The sequence below is a fragment of the Pelodiscus sinensis genome, chromosome 4 (genome assembly GCF_052426305.1).
Source record: "Pelodiscus sinensis isolate ZL-2025 chromosome 4, ASM5242630v1, whole genome shotgun sequence".
Taxonomy (NCBI): Eukaryota; Metazoa; Chordata; order Testudines; family Trionychidae; genus Pelodiscus; species Pelodiscus sinensis.
This window is the reverse complement of record NC_143055.1, coordinates 44,196,327-44,217,912: the sequence shown is the minus strand read 5'-3', so window position 1 is coordinate 44,217,912 and position 21,586 is coordinate 44,196,327. Positions and strand designations below refer to the sequence as shown.

Sequence of the window (21,586 nt, the reverse complement as noted above, 5' to 3'; positions counted from 1 at the left end):
CAGGATGTGGGAGAGCAGGCTGAAACCCTCCGCTGCCTGATGTGGAGCAGGGATACAAGTGGAACCAGATTCAACAGGAGAGACTGAGAGACTCCTACCTCAGAATACCCCGTGTATGGCGATGGTTAGGGCACTCAGTTGAGATGTACTGCTTCATATCAAGCAGAGAACCTGGGTGTCCCACATCCTGAGTGAATGGTAGGTTAAAGTCTGTAAGAGACCACAGGCAACTCTGATCCAGTAGGTGTGCTCTGGTCATACCTATTGGATCAAGCCCTGTAGGGAACACCTAGTTTGAAGATCACACAGAGGCAAGAATTTGAGGTAGGTATTCAGGCATCAGATGGCTTTGCATATGTTGCAGAAGCTTAGACGTGTATGGAATTTTGATGCAGAGTTGGCAGGGGCTGAGTGAGGGTTTTGAGGATCTAGATTTTGGTTGTAGGTGCCTAGTTTAAATTATCGTGAGGTGTGGCTATGTTCATGGTTTTGGCTTGGTTGTTTTTTTTTTTTTTTTAAGTAACTTGCTTCCTGGTTGAACTTTTTCAATACCTTACTGTTATAAATATGACCCCATGTGATATGGTGCAATGCAGCCACACATGTAGAAGCAGGCTGAACATCTACAAGGAAGTATTTTGAAATATTTGTCTGTAGTCAGACATTGCTGAATCACCACTGTACCACTTTCCCACAAAATACAGATAGTATCTAGACATTAAAAGAAATCTTTGGATCTTCTAACTGAAGTGTATGTATCTGCTCTCTCAACTTTTTTGCAAAAAGTAACAAGTAAATACGTGAGCAGACATTTTATCTGTTTTTTAAAATTCCATCTTGTGTGGGAAGTTTTCTAAGCGATTATAGGATTTTGTATTTCTTTTGCTAGTCAGCTCTTTAAAGATAGAAAATCTTCCTGGAAACAGATTTGCAGACAGCAAGTATTTTCTCCTATCAGCATTCAGTTTTTCTATGGATCACTGACAGTTTTTTCCAAATTGATTGCTCCTCCAGGTACAGATGACAGAAAACCCTACCTAGTGATGCCAGCCTGTGGAACGGCCTTGCTATTATCTCCTCCAAAGGCACTCACACTGCATATAGGAACACTCATTCTGTGCTCTGGGGAGGACTAATCTACATTAGGTCAGGATCTACAGTTCTCTGTTCTAAGGTAATCTGATAGAAAAGAGATAGGCCTGACAACGAGGGGGGGGTGGAAGGGTAAAGGGGGCAGCTGCCTCGGGAAGTCCTGAGGGCTCACTGCCTGAGCCCTGCCCCTTTCACCGGAGGCCCCACCCCTTCCAGGGAAGCAGAGCTGGACCCTCACACACAGCTTGCTTGGGGGTCCACGGAACCTGTCAGCCTCCAGAAAAGGGCAGCGGAGCAATAAGCGAAGTAAAGAATCAGCACAGACGTTGCAGTGGCTGAATTGCTATGATGGCCACTTAGAAAATGTGTATACTGTAGCTGGGAGTGAGCCTCCCAGCCTGGATAGACAGACTTTGCCAGCAGGGCTCACACTTCAAATGGATATATAGACATTGCTTAGACATTGCAGCCTTGGCTCTCATGCTTAATAGGTCAGATGTGCTAGGATATTAAAAATAGCTATGTAGATGTCGCAGCCTAAGTCTCACTAGCACAAGTCTCGCTAGGCTTGCTCTCAGTTGCAATGTAGACTTACCTGTAATACACTCCTTACATCAGGGCAGGGAGGATCGGTCTCAGCACATTATCACTGCAGAGCTCATTGTTCTGATACAATCAGCTCTTTATTATGAGCATAAAACTGTTAAAGCTTCTACTTTCTACAGCAGCCATAGAAACTTGCTCCTTGCTGCATTGTTTATTGACCTGAATAGTGCCATGAAGGATGAAACACAAACATACCTTGAATTAAGTGAGAACTATTTATTATTTGCTGACTGGCACAAAAACTCATGGCAAATAAATGCACCAAATCAAGTATTTTAACTGCAACACTGTTTTTTGTTTTGTTTTGTTTGCTATTTCCAAAAGCCTATAGATTTGAGGTGCTTTTTCCATTTCTGAAATGTACACCTTTTCTTTCTCTTGTCTCCCAACCCATCTGAAGAGGTAAATTTTCTGTCCAAAATTAACATTTGACTTTACAGCCAGAATGCTGTATGGCCCAACATCTCTTTCATTTCCAGTAAGCAACTATTCAAGTGTTATAATTGCCCTTGAAATCTATGGTGAGGGACAAAGGTTGAGAAGACAGAATGCAATGCCAAGTTTCTGTGGGTCACAGTTTCTTCTGTCACTGATATGTTAATAAAAAATTTGCCCTTGGTTTTCTGTGTAAGCATGATATGGAGAACTTTGGAATAGATGATACAGAGATGGGCTGAACTGAAGGGTTTGAATCACTCTGAATATTGTAGATCTGTGAAAAACTTCTCTTTATAAACAGAAACAGAGGAGAAATGAAACTCAGTCCAGGTTTATCAATCCTTATAAATAGTTTGGAGAGAATGTGACCCTGTTTATAAATTTATGCCAAAACTGAGAGGAACAAAATCCATCTCTGGCACTCTCTTGCCTTGTCAAATAATTTTCTCTTAATGTTTTCCTCATCTGCAAAATGAAGATACTAACATTTATCTTCTGACTGTGCTTAGCAAAGTTACTAACCCCATAAGTTGATGTTAATACAATGCTTTGAAATGTTTAAGTGCTAAGTCACCTATGTATCAACCTAACTTGTTAATTAACAATAAGTCATTTAGTTCATACTATATCTCCCCAAAGCAAATGTGAAAAAGTGGTTTGTGGTGGTGGTGTGCGGCATTATAGTGATATGACTATAAAATGCAGTGCATCACCCAGGCCTCTACCAATCATGACTGGGGTGACCAGATGTCCCAATTTTACAGGGACAGTTCCAATATTTTTCTTTGTATAGATGCCCATTACACTCTACCCCCTGTTCTGATCTTTCACACTTGCTATCTGGTCACACTAATCATAAATGAACATAAATTTAGCCACTTGACAGGCACAAAAGTAAGTGGTTGACCCATTGGGGAACACAAGGGTTTGGCCATTCTATCTATAACAGCAGCTGAATACTAGCCGCGTCTACAGTAACAAACAAACTAAGATTAACTGGTCCTTTAGCTCAAGCAAGCAATTTCTGATTCTGACCCAGCCAAATGTGTCATTTCATGAGATAAAGGAGAAGAAATTTGGAGATCTAAAGGAGAAATTTAGAATTAATTATGGTTAATAAGTAGAACTGGTCAGAAATTTTTCCAAAACATTTTTTTGACGGGGGAAATGCCGATTCATCAAAACTGATACTTTTCACAGTTTATCAGTTTTGACATAACTTTTTTTTTTATTATTATTATTATTTTTAAAGACCAGTTCTCAGCAGCATGCTGGAATTTCTGGTCAAAAACAGAAGACAAAGTACATGTATACATCCTAAATGGGTACTGTAACCACTTAGGGTTGCCAGGTGTCCAGTATTTTCACCTCCTGTCCGGTAAAAAAAATCAGAGAATACCGGACACCAGAGATGGTCTCCCCCCCACCTCCCTTTTTCCCCCCTTCAACAGAATTTTTCCCGGTGGTTTTTTTTTGGGGGGGGGGGGAGGAGTTCGGTATTTTTGTTTCAACCATCTGGCAACCCTACAACCACTGGGCTATGAAATCAGTTTCTTTCTCTCTGGCCCAATGAATATTTATACAAAATGAAACAGTTCATACTGTAGAGACTGAGAAAAATGCACTCTGTAGGCTAGTCTGGAATGACTCTTCCTCATAATTTCAAAGAACAAGTAAAAAATTACTTAGACAAGAGAGACGTCTTCATGTCACCAAGGCCTGATGAAGTACATCCTAGAATATTTAAGGTACTTAACTGAGGAGAGATTTGAGCCATTAATGATTATCTTTGAAAAGTCATGGAAGATGGATGACAATCCAGAGGACTGGAGAAGGTCAAATATAGTGTCAATTTATAAAAAGAACAACCCAGAGAATTCCTGACCAGTCAGCTTAACTTCAGTACCTAGAAAGATAATGGAGCAAATAATTAAGCAGTCAGTTTGCAGACAGCTAGAAAATAATAAAGTGATAAATAACAAGTATAGATTTGTCAAGAATAAATCATGTCTAACCAACCTACTAGCTTTTATTTGACAGAATAACAAGCTTTGTAGATGGGGTGGGGGGGAAACTGTAGATGAAGTATATCTTGACTTTGGTAAGACTGTTGATACTGTCTCACATGACCCTTATAAATAAATTAGGGAAATACAACCCAGATGGAGCTGCTATAAGGTGAGTGCATAACTGGTCAGAAAACATTCCTAGACAGTAGTTATCCATGCTTCACAGTCAAGCTGGAAGGGCGTATCAAGTGGGGTGCTGTTGGGATCAGTTCTGGGTTTTGTTCTGTTCAATATCTTCATCATAATTTAGATAATGGGATACAGTTTTTATGGATGATTCCAAATTGGAAGGAAAGACTGAAAAAACTGTTGAGTCTGGAAAAGAGAAGATTGAGGGAAGACATAATCGTTTTCAAATAAATGCAAGATTGTTACAAGAAGAAGGGAGAAAAATTATTCTCTAACTTCTGAGGCTAGGACAAGGAGCATGGAAATTAGAAAAAACTTCCTGTCAGGGTAATTAAGCACTGGAATAAATTGCCTAGGGAGGTTGTGGTATGCCCATCACTGAAGATTTTTTAAGACTAGGTTAGACAAACACCTGTCAGGGATGGTCTCTAGGTAATACTTCATCTTGACATGAGTGCAGGGGATTGGATTTGATGACCTCTTGTGGTCCTTTCCAGTCCTATAATTCTATGATTCATCCCCATGTGGACTTGGGGGTGAGGGAGGGAAGACATCTTAAACATTTTTACAGGATAGGGAAATTGTTTCCTGGCCAGCTCTATTAATAGGTCACAGATTTCAGAGTCAGTAGCATGGTATAAAAGGAAAACTGTAGAATTGTGACTTTAAAACTCTGGCACATTTGTGCATCCTATCTGAACTTGCCTCAAGTGCTCTATAGATCACATGTAGCTAAGACTACTTTGGTCATTACCTGTGATCAATTCAGCTTTTCTATAGAAAAAGAAGAATTTGTATGTACATAGCTCCTTCCAATGAGGGTTCCGATTCTCTTTATAGATAATGAATTAGGGAATTTCTGTCCTAATTTTACAGATGGCAAAACTAAGATGCAAAGATGTTAATGTGATTTGTTGTCATTACACAGGAAGTCCATTACAGAGCTGGCAATAGAACCCAGGTCTCCTGGCTCCCCGATCGCCTTATAATTAAGTCAAAAGACCATTCTTCTTAACAGAAAGGAAAGCAATTGTCAGGTTCCTTGCTGTCAAGATAGAATCCAATATGATGACTGGGATTTAACAGGGCCCACACACTAAGCACTGCATATTTCTGTATAATGTCTCATGGTAACAACCAGCTGATCTGGACTGAATTAAATATGAATTGTCTCCAAAGATCAAGGACCACATTAGTACTAGACTCTCATCCTATATGGACATGGGCTGCTAGAATGACATTCTTAGATACAAAATGCTGAGAGAAGCTAATGAGAATTCTTCCTCTTTAACTTTCAGGCAAAGGACAGGTTATGTAATGGGAAGATTTTTGGGAACATCAGGAGTGAGTGAAATTAATAAAATAGAATTATTACATTGTCCCTCAGGATCAGATGCAACTGCTAGTACAACTGTTTCTGAGAACTATCTAGGCTCATTTACATATAGGCAGGGCTGTGCAAATAGTGCAGGGTTCGGTTACAAACCAAGCTCAGTTTGCTTGCAGGGATTGGCAGTGAACCAGCTTCTGTGAGATCACAAGCAGACTTCAGTTTTATGACCACAAAAGGCAAATGGGAGCCTGATCCCTCATCCATTCCCAGGTCACCCCATGCTCCCATCTTTGTGGCACATACAAATGCCACCAGTATAGTTGGACAAGTGACTTTTCAGTTGACTGGCAATTTGAAAAAAAATCCTTCATTTTAAGTCAACCAATAAATGAATGTGGTTACCATTTCTGGCAAATCAAGAAGTAAAAAAAATCTGATTTTGAGCATGTTTTAAATTTTTAAAATAAAATTAAAGAACATTTCTAAAAGTTATTTTGAATAAAAATAATTAAACGTTTCTATTTTTTCAAAATGTATTATTGATTGATTTATGATGGAAACATTTTGACAAAATTGACACACATTTGCTAAATGTTTCACTGATGCCAAATCTGCATTTTCACCAAAAAAAATTTGGTTGACAAACTTTTACCCAGAGCTAATGAGGAACTGATCAATCTTCCTTCACCTTGTCTTTAGGGGCTGCATACTAAATGTAACTAACCTCCAGTCTTTTCATGAGTTTTCTGGGTTTGGGTGTAGTTGTGTGCGCAAACTTCAGCATCAGCTCAGCTATGTGAACTGTTTCACTCCACCCTTAACTCAGATGGGATTATCAAAAAAAAGAAAAAAAAAATTATATTAGCAAAAGAATAGCATCATAATAAAAATTATCTGTACTCTGTGTATCAGGAAACCCCTTTTGATGTACTCAGAACTAAGGTGTTGCCTGTTCTTTACCATCTGCAACACATTCAGTGAGCCTCTTTATTGCTGCTGGTGATACTGTTTCTGCCAGCACAACTCACTTAGAGCAGCCAGCATGGCTCATTCTTCATATACAAATACAAAAAGCTTCTTAGGTTGTATATTTGCCCTTCTGAGTACAGGAGGTGGACCAGGAAACTATTCTCCCTTTCAGTGACACATCAGGTTGCACATACTCAAAGTCTGGTTGCCAAGTGGAATGCTAACAAATTCATATGCTGTCATGTGTGTTAGATGCTATTTTGTACATTAGTTGTGCTCTTACTAATCCATTGGCAGAACTTTCCAAATGCCAGACACACACAAAATATCAAAAGTAGAGTTGTGATTACATTTTTATTGGAATTAACCTACCCACCTAACCAGATCCGTGGCTAGTTTAAATTAGCATAGCTCCATTGAAGGTAATGGAGCTTCTCTGATTCTCACCAGCTGAGGATCTTACTTACATAGTGCATAAAATCCAGAATGCTGAAATATTTGTTGGAAAAACAAGACACCAACCAGATTGTTACAGGTAGCTTGGATATACCAAGTGACTGATTAGATTTTTTTTTAAAGTGTGTGTGTGTGTGTGTGTGTGTGTGTGTGTGTGTGTGTGTGTGTATATATATATACACAAATTAATCAAATTAGACAAAATCAATTCGAATTTACCAAAACAAGATTAAACACAGCAGACCAAATACTGACTCAAAAATATAATATTGAGCAAACCTTTACTGTTGGGGAAAGAAAGATTTTGTTGTTGTTGTTGTTGGGTGCATGTGTCTGTATATCAGGAGGTATTCATGTGGGTACTTATGTTATTCCACTCTAGTGTCTGATATAGTCATTTAAATCCTCTCACTCATTTTCAAGTTAGTTAACTGATGACTCCTCTTTTGGGACCGTTGGTGCTATGCTGTCTAGTCAGATAGTTTCACTATTTTAATGCCAACTGGTTTCTGCTGTCCTCCATTTGTAATTGTTAACTTGAATGGAATGCAAAAAGTCTGGTTTGGGACTAGTAGAATTTTAACTTTGGGTAACAGCTAGGGAAGTTGAAAAGTGGGGCAGATTTTCTCATTAGGAAAGCACCTAGTCGAGAAGTTCCTTTTACATTGATTTTGCTTGTCACTGTGATCTGGTTCTGTTCACATAATTTTGCTATGTGATTTCATAGTACAGTAGGGTTGTTTTTTTTTTAAGTTGTATCTGTCATTGGGATGACTGTTCCTCTGTGCTGAAGTTTTATTTAGAAACTATATGCTCCACTTTATTAACTGTTCGTCAGTTTTTCTTTTAGACACGCCTAGGCTTGCTTGCAGACTAGAACGATAAAGGGAAAGGTTATCATGATTTACTCTGTAAAAATATTTATTAATAGTCCTGCTGATGTAGGGTTTTTTTCCCTGGCACCCTTCTCTTACATCCCCCTTTCATATTAGGGATTTTTTATTTCCGGGGAGGAGGGAGACGAAACCGAGCTTCTTTACTGCATTTACATTACTCTGTACTGCATATATGTGCCTTTTGTGACCATGATACCGTGTTCTCGCAATGGTGTTTGCATGGAGGGTGGGACAGAAGGTTGCTTAGTGTCTCGTAAAACATTTACCAAAAGCAGTCAGCCATGGATTTGAAGGGCATTCCATTGCCAAGCTGCCTGTGGGAGGGGAGAGAGAGTGAGAGAGCACAAGAGCACACCAGGTACTTGCCAGGTACTGTTTCATACTTTAATTTTTCTTGAGTTTGAAATTCAAGAAGAGCAATGGTGTTTGACTGTAAAGGTTGCTAAAAGTTTATATGGAAAAACTAAAAAAATCAAAACAGTAACTAGCATTTCTCTTTATAGTTTGTTTATGTCAAGTATAATTCAATTAAAAATTGTGATTTAAGGCATTGATTGATCAATGTTTATTTGCTTTTGGGGTTTATTTTAACTACAGACGTAAAATCCATAAGAATTAAGTAAGTATTGCTCTTCACACTGTTGAGGTTTTCTAACTATTTAAAACCAACTGTCTTCAGTTTATCCTGTAACCAAAAGGGTTAGAACAAGAGTCAAGGCTTTTAAAATAAAATGTGTAATCCAGTGATTGAAACAGGGATGTGGTTAGTGACTCATTCTGTAAAAAGACATGCTAAACGTTGAATCTAGTTTTGCTAAAAGAGGCAACATGACAAACTTTTTCAGGATTTTTTCCCGTGCTGTCCAAGTTCCGAGACATAAGCAAATCAGATTTATATTTTTTTTTCTGATATAGTCCCAATATAGAAATGGAGTTGAGTAGTTTCATAGAACTGCTCTATGAATAATGAGGAGTCCTGTGACACTTTAGAGACTAACAGATGCCCTAATAAATTGCCACGGGATTCTGTTTTTTGGAAGGGGGGGCGGTTTGCAGACACTAACGCTGCTACCTCTCTGAGAAAAATAACATACATAAGCTAAGTCAACCAAATGATATGTCTTCCTTCTGTATAATTTGATCATCCTAGCATGCTTTGAGATAGCTTTAATAATGACCAAACCACCTCTCCCCCCGCTTTCCCCCGGCGGCCCATAATTTTCCAGTTTCTTCTCAGGTAATCACAAAGGTGACTTTTTCAATAATAGCTTGATGCATAATAAATATTAAATATGTGATGTAAAAAATATATGATTATCTACAATATGTTTTGAATCCAAAGAGAAGGGGTCAAATAATGAAAATATATCACTACAAGGGGGAAATCTGATATTTATATAGAGAGGAAAATACTACCAAATCTGTTGCTTCAGATATCTTCTTCCTAAGCTCTATACAACAGCCTATGCAGCCTTGCTTTAATACTTCTCTAATGTGAGGGAATACTACAAATTTTGGACTTGCTTGCTGTACTCACATGCTAGAGAGTAGCTAGATTTACTAGATAGCCAATGCTGCTGGAGGCTACTAAAATTTAAAAGTTGCTTAAACCAAATGAGATATTGATGTATCATGCTGCATGGAGCCACTAAAAATCTTAGTACAGAGTGCAGTTGTCAAAGCTACTGCAAAATAGTGAGACAGTTACTGGAAAACAAAGTATCTGAAATCCCACAACCCTGAGCTGTAAATAAATGACCTAGGCCTTCAGAAATGTTAAGTCTTGGTAAAACCAGCACTCTTGTCCTTCAGCTATATTTCATAGAAAAGCAACACTTGCATTAACAACAATCCATGAGGGCCACCACTGACTTTCCTTTCTAGATCTCATGGCCAATATGAGTTTTATATTTCCATTCAAATAATTTTCTTATGAATACCAGATTATAAATTTGGCTGATGTACTTTAAGAAACTTCGGTTACAGTCTTTAAAGATTACAGATTTTCTCTCAGACTCAAGGACTGGATTAAAAGCAATAAAATTCTGAAACAAAAGAAAGCAACACAACATCTCACCTATTGTCATGTGATCATAGAATTCTAACAAGTCAGCATAAGGAAGAATTAAATAGAAAGGATAAGACTGGTCAGTCTTTCAGTCTTGTTTACGTTTCAAAAGACCTACTTTGATGGGATTCCAAACACTGTACATCTATGAATCTTGTTCCAAAATTTTTGAGCAGGAATTCAAGGAAGCACCATCAAACATTTTCAAATTTCATGGAAAAAGGCCATAATAATTAAAATATCCATGAGCAAAAGCTATTGTCCATTGTTTGCTGTTGAATTAAGATTCATAGAATGGGTGCTCTTAAGCCTCTTCTAATTTTTCCTTGTATAAGCAGAGAATGTTGCTTCCTGATATGCAGTATTCCCTATATAACAATATCCAAAATTATTTTAGCTTCTACTTGTATTTTCTTATTCTGTTGTAGAGATTACCGCAAATATAGTGTGACACTTTTTAACTAAGGCATTTGAGGAAAATTATTGCAGTTGCTGTATTAGTTCAGTGGAATTGCACAATATCACTGAGATGATAATGTGGCCTGAAAAACCTTTATGCTTCAAAAGACCTGCTTTGGTGGTGTGGGTGATTGTATACAAGATGGAAAGAATCCATCTTGATTCTCAGAGTTTGTTTGCAGGATTGGCAATCTAATCAGAAAAATAAATCTTTTTAATTTTAAACTGAGCTCATGTGATACAGAAATCACTGATGAACCAAAAAACTTAAAATGAAATGACTCCCACAATGCCATTTTTAGGGTCACTTTTTTGAGCAGCAAGCACTGAACTTTAAATTTCCATGGAAATAGACATTGAACGAGGAAGATGTCTACTTTTAATTAAATAGGAAGTACTTGCAATCCATAGTCACATTCAAACTACAGATGTAATAGTATAGTCGATTAACCAATAAGCAGAAGCTTATAGGTTAATGCTATAGACTTGATGCATTTCTCTCCCCCCGCCCCCAGCCTGAGTACATTTTTTAGTAGGCTGGGCAGCATCCTGCTCAGTCCTAGCTTACAATGGGTTTGGCACCTACCTCTGCTGACGCTAGGCTGGCTCGGTTCTGGCTCATACCGGGTCTGGGAGCATAGACCTCCGCGCTAGACCCAAACAGGGGCTGCTGCCACCCCACACTACTGCCTCTATATCTGAGGCAGCAGCGCAGGGTGACAGGCAGCCGGTCCGTGAGAGGAGCTGGTTTTTAAACTGGCTCCCCTGACAGACCAGCTCCTGCCTGGCACCCCACACTGCTGCCTCTGATACTGCTGGCCCCACCCCGAGGTTCTATAGCGTAGATGACTAACCAATAAGAATTCATGAGGTTACTCAACTATTCAATTAACCAATATTTAACAACCCTAATTCAAACTGGACCCAGTCTCCTGAGTTATTTTTGAAAATGGTGATATTCCCTTCGAATGCATTTCATAAGGACTGGATGATAAAGGAAAAAGTCCAAATTCTAATCATAGTTGATAAATCTAAAAAAACCAGCAGAATTACAAGTCCCTGCCCTTTTTCCCTTCTAAAAAATATACTGAGCATGAGCCTGCACCTACTGAAATGATTACCAGAACTGCCATTGATTCCAACTAGAGTAGAAATGTACTCTTTCAATTAACATTTACTCTCTTTGATTATTTGGCTTTGCTAATTTACTCTCTGTCTGTGTGTGTGAGAATGGCATATTATGTTACAGCTTTTTTAGAAGGAAAGGGGATGTTTTCAAGGTTACAAGATAAGAGCAGTATTTATTTGGAAGAAGTGTGTTAATGTTTAATTTGATGCTATGAGCAAGACAAAAGAGGTCCCATTAAAGATGTACATGTTCACTTTTTGCTCAATGTTTGATGTGTGCACTGAAACTGGAACACAAGCATGCATATAACCCCCACCTTGCTTACATGTGTCAGGGATTTACACTCCTAAAGTGGCACGTGAATGTAAGCATGCTTTTGAATATTTGAGCCATTTTTAAAGTATTATAATGGTGAATACAAAAACTAAAAAGAAATTAAAACAGCTGAATTTTTACAGTGACTGGCAATTTGATAGGACACCTCACATGGAAAAAACAAATCCTCCATAGCTACTGTTAGAATAGTATTGTTAGCTGAAGACCTGGGAGAAATTCTTCTCTCAGAAGGGGTATATGTGTCTACTGCACAGTGCGGTGCCTTCCTCCACCATCTGCAGTGGGGCTTGCTCTCCCAGAGGTATCTGGAAGGGGCATTTTAATGAATCAGACTAAATACATGTCCTCGTGTCCTCCCAAAATACAGACCTGCCACTTGGTTCAGGAACAGCAGTTGTTTCTGTCCCTTGCATTTCTACCAGGCACAATCTTTGTAAATTGTGTGTGGCAAGTTATCAATCTGAACTCTGCTGGGCAAAGTTTTTGAGTCTTCCAATACTTTATTGCCATTCTGCTATTCATTCCAGCGACTTTTATTCATTCTATTATTGGTGCATTGCAATTGCTATACATCAAGAAGATAGTATAGATGACATATCGTACATATTCTTCATGATTTCTACATAAAAATAGATGTACTACTAAATATCTTAGTTATGATGACAGAACTGCTCCATGTGTTTTTGTATGTGTCTCCATACAATCTTCTTTTTAATTAAAAACATACCCAGGGATGGTAAAACGTAACACTGCTGTTTTAATTGTTGTTATTTTTTCATGTGACTTGACGTGGAAATTTGCAAATATTTTGATCTTAAGACTAAAAAGAGTTTCACTGAAGCTTTTGAAAGTACTCCCGCATTTTCGATTTAAATGTTGATTTATTCCACATTGAAAGATTGGACACCACACCAAACAGTCAGTAAAAACGGTCTCTGCTGACAGTCTGGAAGTAAAACAGTGCACAAACGTCACAAGCATGGAGCTGGGTTGTGCTCTCGGACAGGGTTACATGAATAAGGTTGTGGGGTGACTCTATTAATTCATAAAGAATAATCTAAAAAGTGTCTATTTCTCAGGGGCCAACCAGCAGTAGAATCAATCTCTGGACAACCCAATGAGCCCTGATAGAAGTTGTCTTATTGATCACAGGAGTATGTAGGCTGATATACAAGCTCAGTACCCTTCCAGTGGCTGCTCAGTACATTCTAGCTTGTTGCCAGGCTTGGTCCTGTCCTAATCTCCACTGTCTTCAGCCTTGTTTTGGCCCCAGGCTACATCTGCTCCTGCCCCAGCCCTTAGCTCCTTCCTGATCTCTGAGTTCTGGCCCAGGCCCTCAGCTCCACCTTCTGCCTATGACTCCAGCTAATTTGGCCTCTCACTTCTGGTTATGACCCTTGGCTCCATTCCTTAGACCCGCCCATCAGTAGTCACTGCAAATTGGTAAGCCTGATTCTTGCTCCGACCACTAACTAGCCTACCTATAGCTTAGTTGCTGAGAACATTTTAATTGGTTCATTTCTTTTAGACTTAAAAACACAAATAGAGTTTTACTCGGGGTAGGAGTTGTTTTTCCTCTTATGGCAACAATATGTTATTGAAGGATTTTTCCCTCTGGGATTATAAGTATATTTGTGTCACAACAAGCTGTACTACAAGGTGTGGTGCACCCTCTCTATATTGAGGCTAATGGAGCTAATAAAGATCAAATCTAAGAAAGTGATAATTTTAAATACACTACAGAATTTAATTCAGGGGTACCTGTGCATTTCCAGATGTGAACAAATACTTACATTCTGACCTCCAATTTCATTTTTGCAAAGACATAATCCGAACCTAAATGAACACTTAAATCCCTGATGAAAATGAAACCGTTCCTATTAAAGGAAGCAACTTTAATTTTCTACAATATTATATGTGTTTCCCAATGATGTCAATGAGAATTGCTTGTAGCTGGAGGTATGATATTCCTCTCATTTTATTTCCTTTTTGTTCTTTGAATAGAAATATTTTCTGTGTGCTTGGCTATTATACAGAACTGAAAGTCAGATGCTGCACTGAAGAGAGGACACTATATAGGGTGGATGGATATAGTTGCCACCTACTCAAGAAATAAAAATACGATTTAAATGCTACATTTAAATTACAAATGGACCCACCTGAAGCCAAAGTCTGAATACTTCTGAACTCTGGGAGAGTTCTTATCAGAATTTGATGGCTCAGGACCTTCTCTAGTTTAAATAATGCAGAGCCTGGCAAATCTTCACATTACTAAACCACTACATGTTCTAATTTATACACCCACACATAAAATATGTGGTTTCTTCCCACATTTCAGCCAACAGATAATATAGTGAGATCTGATATTAATAAGTATTACAAAACATACATCAGAAATTTGATCACATACTGTATATCAGTCAGAATGAAAAATAAACTACAACTGACCAAGTACATTTAAAACATTTTAGGATGCACAATCTTGGCTTTTATATGTTTTCTCATTAATTTGTAAAATTCAGTAAGTTGCAATGAGTTGCCCAGTCGTTAAATTTGTGAGGAAGAAAAAAAGACACTGTTTAAAAGCTTCCATTTATGTTCCACGATTGGACTGAATAAAGTCTGACAGTTTGTAAGAACAGATAGGGGAGAGAGGTCATCTGAGGAGGGTGTGTCTTAGGAAAAAAACTGCACAGCTCAAACCGAAACTTTTTCTGTTGTTAAATGGAGGAAGTCACATTCTGCAAAGCATTAAGCGGTTTTTCATCCTTTTCATAGGGCTTTAGTGAACATTATCCCAGCCCTTCCTTCCATACCCAAAAAAGCGTGCAAAGCAACAAGATAAAAACAGAGGCATCATAGCAATTAGGTCTTTTTTATTACTGACTCCTTCATGTAGTGAATACATGTATCATGCTTGGACCCTTTCCCTCATGATAATCTCTGTGCTCATAAGAAAGCGATAGGCAACTCCTGAAGCATTACAGGGAGTGGGATAATATTAAGTTTTCAGGACTGATCAGTTTAAACTGTATCCAAATTCTCAGCTTCAAATTGTCAAATACAATTTCACACGTCCAGACTGTATTCTTTTTCACCTGATTATTGACATTTGTAAAAACTTTCCCCTAGCATCACTCACTGGCAGTTCTTGTACAGTATAGAGCTCACTTTTCTACGGGCCTCAGAGAGTGCTCATACTGCCCGCTATGCTAAGCTATATCTGTATCCCAAAAATGGTGGATGCTGCCTCAGAAATTTCAATACAAGGATATAGTCTTGAAATGACTTACACACATACTCGTCTTTTCATTGACTTCATTGGGACTGCTCAGAGTGTAAAATGTATACCTACGAGTGTAAATGTTATATGAAAGCACAATAAAGAAAGAAAAATCATACAGATAAATGAAGAAAGGAGATAAAGGGGATAAGAAGCACTGGAAAGGAGCAGCTGAAATACATCTGACTTTAACATATTGGCAGTTGAAAGAGATTTGCCTACGTCAAAGATTATATGAACAATGCTACTGAGATATAAAATCCAAGACAGTGACACCGAGGAGGAGTAAGTAGGGAGCAAAGAATTGAGTCTCATTGAGGCACTTTTTATTGGCTCTTAGGGTCTGAGCCAAGTCTTAAGTTCCTGTAGGTTAAAATGTGGTACAAGCTGAGATTGAGAGAGACAAGGACAGGAGCAGAGTAAACGTCACTCTCTTTAAAATCTCAGGGACAAGCGTGAGCAGTAAAACCTAGAAGAATATTCATCTGACAGAGTCAGTGTGCTAAACTCATCCTTGATATCAATGAAATTTTATCACGAGTGCCTGAAGTCAGTGGAGTTACGCTAGCGATGTATCTGGCCCAGTCTGTTCTGGGTTTTCTTCCTTTTGTCCGCAAAAGCTTATCATATCAGTGCCTTATCCCCTTTGAATAAAGGCCCAAGAGAGGGAAAATATATAACAGGAACTGGGAGGTCAACCACAGAAGTCACAGACCTCACACTTTTCTGTTCTGAATATTTGACACAGCAATCAAACATATGATTATGACTGTGAAACTTCAAAACTGAACTAGACATTATTTTAAAGAAGCACAATATTTTGCTTGATCAAAATGATGATAGATTTGGGTCCTAATTTAAAGGAAAAATAAATTGGTTGCATATCAATGAGAAAAAGCATTAGTTATAAAGTAAGGGGAATCTGTATTTTACTCCTGAATCACAAAGAAAAAATAATCAGTGCACAGTGGACTCTCTGCTAGGAGTTTGACAGAATTTAATTATAGAATAATAAAATAGAACCTATTCCTGATTGAAAAGTACTCTCCTCTTTTCCAGTGTAAAGAATACATGTATAGTCTGATAAGGTTGAATAGAGGGACTCCTCATTTCTACTCAGACAGGGCTACAAAACAGCAAGAGATGCATCCTTGTACGAACATTGTATTTACATATTATCCATGCTATAACCATAGTCATTTCTATACAGTACCATTCTTATCCCTCTTTCATCAGATCATTAGCCTTAAATAATAGTATATTTTTTGCTGTGAAATGTTTTGACTCAAACAGCTGGTAGTGGATACTTACAGTACTCTATTAAATGCAAATAATACTACTGCGACTAAATGAAGTAATCTATACAATTTTGGACACTATTCAAAGCAACTGTATATTGTCCAGATGTCAGTTTTTCTGAAGTCATAATTATTTCTTTTTAGAGGATTTTTCAAAAATAATTTAAGGTAAATGGAATAACTTCCAATGTCAGAAGCTTTCTTACATACACAAAAATGGAAGTTTTCATAGGCCTAGTGAATCTCTTTTTAAACTAACAAGGATCTAGTCACACTGCAAAGGTACACAAACCTGTGGTGGTGAAATTAGGTTAAGCAAGAAAATATGGAATCATCTTCACAAGTTAAGCTGTGATGAAGAGCCACTGTAGGCTCAAGTTGTCTAATATTTGAATTTAATGGAAAGAAATTTTAATAAATAAACCTTTGAGTTACCAAGAATGATCTTGAGGGCAGCCTTGTCTGATGCTGGAGCCAAAGCTCATGGGGTTGGTGGTCATCTCAGGGGACCCAGAAAAGGAGGGGTGGGCTGCCCATGCCAGCACTGGCATAGGAATCTTACCCATCCAGAGCCTCACCCCAAGCCAGCCACTCTTATCAGTACATCACACTGAGGTACACTGACTTATTTTCACTTTTGGATCAAACAGAACTGGGTGACTGGGCAAGAAAATGGCAGATGAAATACAGTGTTGATAAATGCAAAATAATGCACATTGAAAAACACAATCCAAGCTGTACATATGAAATAACAGGGTCTAAATTAGCTTTTACCATTCAAAAAAAAACATTATGGATACTTCTCTGAAAACACTGGCTCAGTGTGCAGAGGTGGTCAAAAAACTTAGCAGAATGTTCAGATCAATTAGGAAAGTGATAGCTAATAAGACAGAAAATGTCATATTGCCAATATATAAGCCCCAAGTTTGCTCGCATCTTGAATACTTGTGAGCAATTGTGGTTGTCTCATTCAAGAGATATCTTAGAATTGGAAAAAGTTCAGAGAAAGGCAGCAAAACTTATTAGGAGCACGAAACATCTTCCATATGAGGAGAGATTAAGACTGGGGCTATTCAGCATGAAAAAGAACCCACCAAAGGAAATACGATAGAAGTCTAATTGGAATGGAGTGAAGTTAATAGGCAGTGGGTTTGAAACAAACATTAGGAAGTGTTTCTTCACACGATGCACAGTTAATCTGTGGAACTCATTGCTGGGGATGCTGTGAAGGCCAAAAATATAGCTGGTTTCAAAAAAGAATTAGATACATTCATGGCAGCTTCATCCTAAGGATGTTAAATTTAGATTAATCAACTAATTGAATAGCTGATGGAATTTCCATCAACTACTTAATTAGTTGATGATAAAGGTTGTCTCTTCCTTTGATAAAGAGCCCTGCTCACTCTTGCTACATTTCAAAGACAGTAGTGCCACAGGGAGAACAGGACAAGCGGGGGTGGGGGCAGCTCGAGCAGTCACCTGCTGGCCCCATGCCCTCTGCTTTTAAGCCGGCTCCCCACAGCACTGGCTTCTGCTCCCCGCCCTTGCTGCCTTTCCATGATATAGGCAGCAGGGTGGTGGAGGGGAGCAATTTGTTGAGTCACTAGTCAACTATTTGATAAGCATTTGCACATTGGATAGTCAACAAGTCGCTTACATCCCTACTAGGTCCACCAATGAGTATTAGCCAAATGGTCAGCGACACAAGCCCATGCTGTGTGTGTCCCTAAACCTCTGACTGCCACAAGCTGACACTGGACAACAGAGAACATGTTACTTGATAAATTGCCCCATTCTGTTGATTCCGTCTGAGCCATCTGGTACCAGCTTCTGTCAGAAGACACGATATTGGTTAGATGGACTGTTGGTTTAATTCAGTATGGCTAATTCTCATGTTCTTATACAGGTTTTTATCAAGTCTGGATGGCTCAATTAAAGTTTTGTGGTTTAGTATGAACTGTATACAGTCCACATGGCTTGAACGAATTTTGCATCGTCTACTGACAATCCTTATAACCTAACACAGACTTTGCATCTTCCACATAGCCCAGGTGTAAATAGCTATGATTGGGGGGCTTGGGAAAATGGCAGGCAGTGGGGTCTTGGTGCAGAATTTACATACAATTTGCCAAAAAGTATGGCCAGGTCTGCCAATGAGGGGGAGAGCGTCACAAAAACTGTTCTGGGGTCTAGCAGTTCATAGGGGCCTAGAGCTCCCAGCCACTTCTGAGCCTTGAGCCCTTTATATTGCCACTGGAGCACCACACCTCATGCTCCGTGTGATTCTGAGGACTGGGAGAGAAGGGCAAGCCATGCTCAAGGCAGTGCAGAGGGTTGGCTGTCCCCAACCCCACCCTTTCTGCCCCTTCCAGGAGCACAGAGTTGTCCCTCGCACCTTGCCAAGGTGCCCATGGAGGCTGTTAGCTCCCCTAAGTATGACTCCTTTTTTAGGGCTCAGGGTATTCGAAGGTTACCTTAAGTTGTACACACTCTTGCTGCCATTTCTTAAGAGTTCTAATGTGCCCAACTGTGCTGGCTGCACAAAGACGCGAAAACAGAAGTGTAAATCATGGTCCATGGCACAGCAAAATCTGTCTGCCAGCCCATGTTATATATGAGAGAATCTTCTTTTGGGGACACACAATCAGCTGATGCACGCCTAATCAAGATTAGAAGGTAAAGAATATGCTACTAGTCTAGCTTGCTGACTACCAGACCATTCCTTAGTATATGACAAGTGCAATAATAATATTTAAAGGCACCTTCAGGATTAATCAGCAACTCTTAACTGTATTTGCTCAAGAAGTTTTGGTTTTCAAATCCACTTCCTAAAATCATTTTGGAACTACCAATCCAAACCAAGGCATAAAATCATCCATCATCCTTTCCCAAGATAAGAACAGTAGAGATATCTTTGCCCTTCAAGAGAATTCTCACCCATGGAATGAGTGGCCAGTTGCAATGATGTTTTAAATGATCTGAAATAGTACACATAAGGAATTTTGGAAAATGATCATAGACCATGAAAGATATCTCCTTTCTTTATAGCACTCATAAGAACGGCCGTACTGGGTCAGACCAAAGGTCCATCTAGCCCAGTATCCTGTCTACCAACAGTGGCCAGCACCAGGTGTCCCAGAGAGAGTGGACCGAAGACAATGATCAAGCGATTTGTCTCCTGCCATTCCTCTCCAGCCTCTGACAAACAGAGGCCAAGGACACCATTTTATCCCCTGGCTAATAGCCTTTTATGGACCTAACCTCCATGAAATTATCTAGCTTCTCTTTAAACTCTATTATAGTCCTAGCCTTCACAGCCTCCTCTGGCAAGGAGTTCCACAGATTGACTACATGCTGTGTGAAGAAGAACTTTCTTTTATTAGTTTTAAACCTGCTCCCAATTAATTTCATTTGGTGTCCTCTAGTTCTTCTATTTAGGGAACTAATAAATAACTTTTCTTTCTCAGCCCTCTCCACACCACTCATGATTTTATATACCTCTATCATATCCCCCCTCAGTCTCCTCTTTTCTAAACTGAAAAGTCCCCGTCGCTTTAACCTTAATTTCACTCATGTTAGAAATTATAAGACGTTCGCAGTTTTAAGTAAGGTGGCTATCCATTGTGAAATAAAATTGACATTTTGCTCAAATTAATTGCAACATGAGGAAATTGGCATATATAATGAGGAGTTCACACTCTCACTTACAAGCACTATGGGAGATGAAAACTTGTATTTCCTGATCCACTGTGAAGGATTCTATCAATCGGAAGCTATTGCCCTATCTGAAGTAGTTTCAATTCCTAATGCTGTGCTGGCTACACAAATAAAGTTTGTGAGTTAAAGGAGGAAAAGCCAACAAGTCTAAAGAAAAGTCCTAACAGAAAGGCAAATAAGGCAGCATGTCCTCAGATCTGGAAAAACAGGATTGTTAAAATCACCACAATAGATCATATTATCGTTAGCAATTAATTGAGTTTGTTTAGGGAGAGTAAGCTACTGTTATTTACACGGGAATAAAGTGCCATACTGTAGGCAAGAATGGTCTAGGTAGTCTGTTTACTTATAGAGATAGCCATTGTTAAAACAGGGAGCATAAGGAGCCAAAGTGTCTGCTTTTATATCTAGCGTTCATTGGAAGCTGAAATCACGAAGGTACTATATTTTTCATGTTTGTGACACTTTACTTCACTCTATGCCCACAGGGTAAAAATTTAACAAGGACTTCTCATCATCATTTGAGGAAAACTTGGCTTATAAGTAAAGATAACACACTGAATGAAAGGACATTTTCAGGCAACTTACTAAGGGGGGGGGGGGAGAGAGAGAGAGAGCTGACTGATTTCTCTGTAATAGTGTTGTCGATTGATTAACCGATAAGCAAAAGCTTGTAGGTTAATGCTATAGACTACATGCATTTCTCTCGCCTCCCCACCAAGTAAATTTTTTTAGCAGGCTGGCCAGCAACCTGGCTCAGTCCTAGCTTGCAATGGGTCTGGGACCTACCTCTGCTGAAGCTCTGCATTTAAAGTGTATTAGGAGCTAGGCTGGCAGGCAGCCTGGCTCAGTTCTGGCTTGTGCCAGGTCAGGGAGCACAGACCTCCACACTAGTCCCAGACAAGGGCTGCTGCCACCCCATGCTACTGCCTCTATATCTGAAGCAGGAGCATGGGGCGACAGGCAGCCATTCTGTGAGAGGAGCTGGTTTTTAAACTGGCTCCTCTTGCAGACCAGCTCCTATGTGGCACCCCACACTGCTGCCTCTGATACTGCTGGTCCCACCCCCGGGTATTATAAAATAGTCAACTAACTGATAAGAATTCATGATGTTACTCAACTATTCAATTAACTGATATTTAACATCCCTAGTCCCCAACCCGAAAAAGGTTCGCCGCCTCTGTACTATAGGACTGAATGAGGAGAATCTTCTCTCTAACTAGTGACAGAGCACGAGACATTCATCCCCACGCTGTAGGCCATAGTGCCATCCATAACTCCTAACATTTCCCTCTACAGATCTATGGA

General features: G+C 39.1%; 1 protein-coding gene across 7 annotated transcripts in view; it reads left to right on the top strand.

Moving 5' to 3' along the window:
* The window catches only part of RBM47 (RNA binding motif protein 47), a 117,897-nt gene that overhangs the window by 46,376 nt on the left and 49,935 nt on the right, over window positions 1–21,586 (top strand). The window contains exon 1 of one of the 7 annotated variants that reach the window (XM_075930540.2): window positions 7,432–8,346. The exons of 5 other annotated variants lie outside the window; for them this stretch is intronic. In XM_075930540.2, the coding sequence (XP_075786655.1) occupies window positions 8,270–8,346 (77 nt within the window). In that variant the 5' untranslated portion in view covers window positions 7,432–8,269. Of the gene's footprint in view, window positions 1–7,431; window positions 8,358–21,586 lie in introns of those variants that run through there. One more of the 7 variants, XM_075930542.2, reaches the window with a different exon arrangement.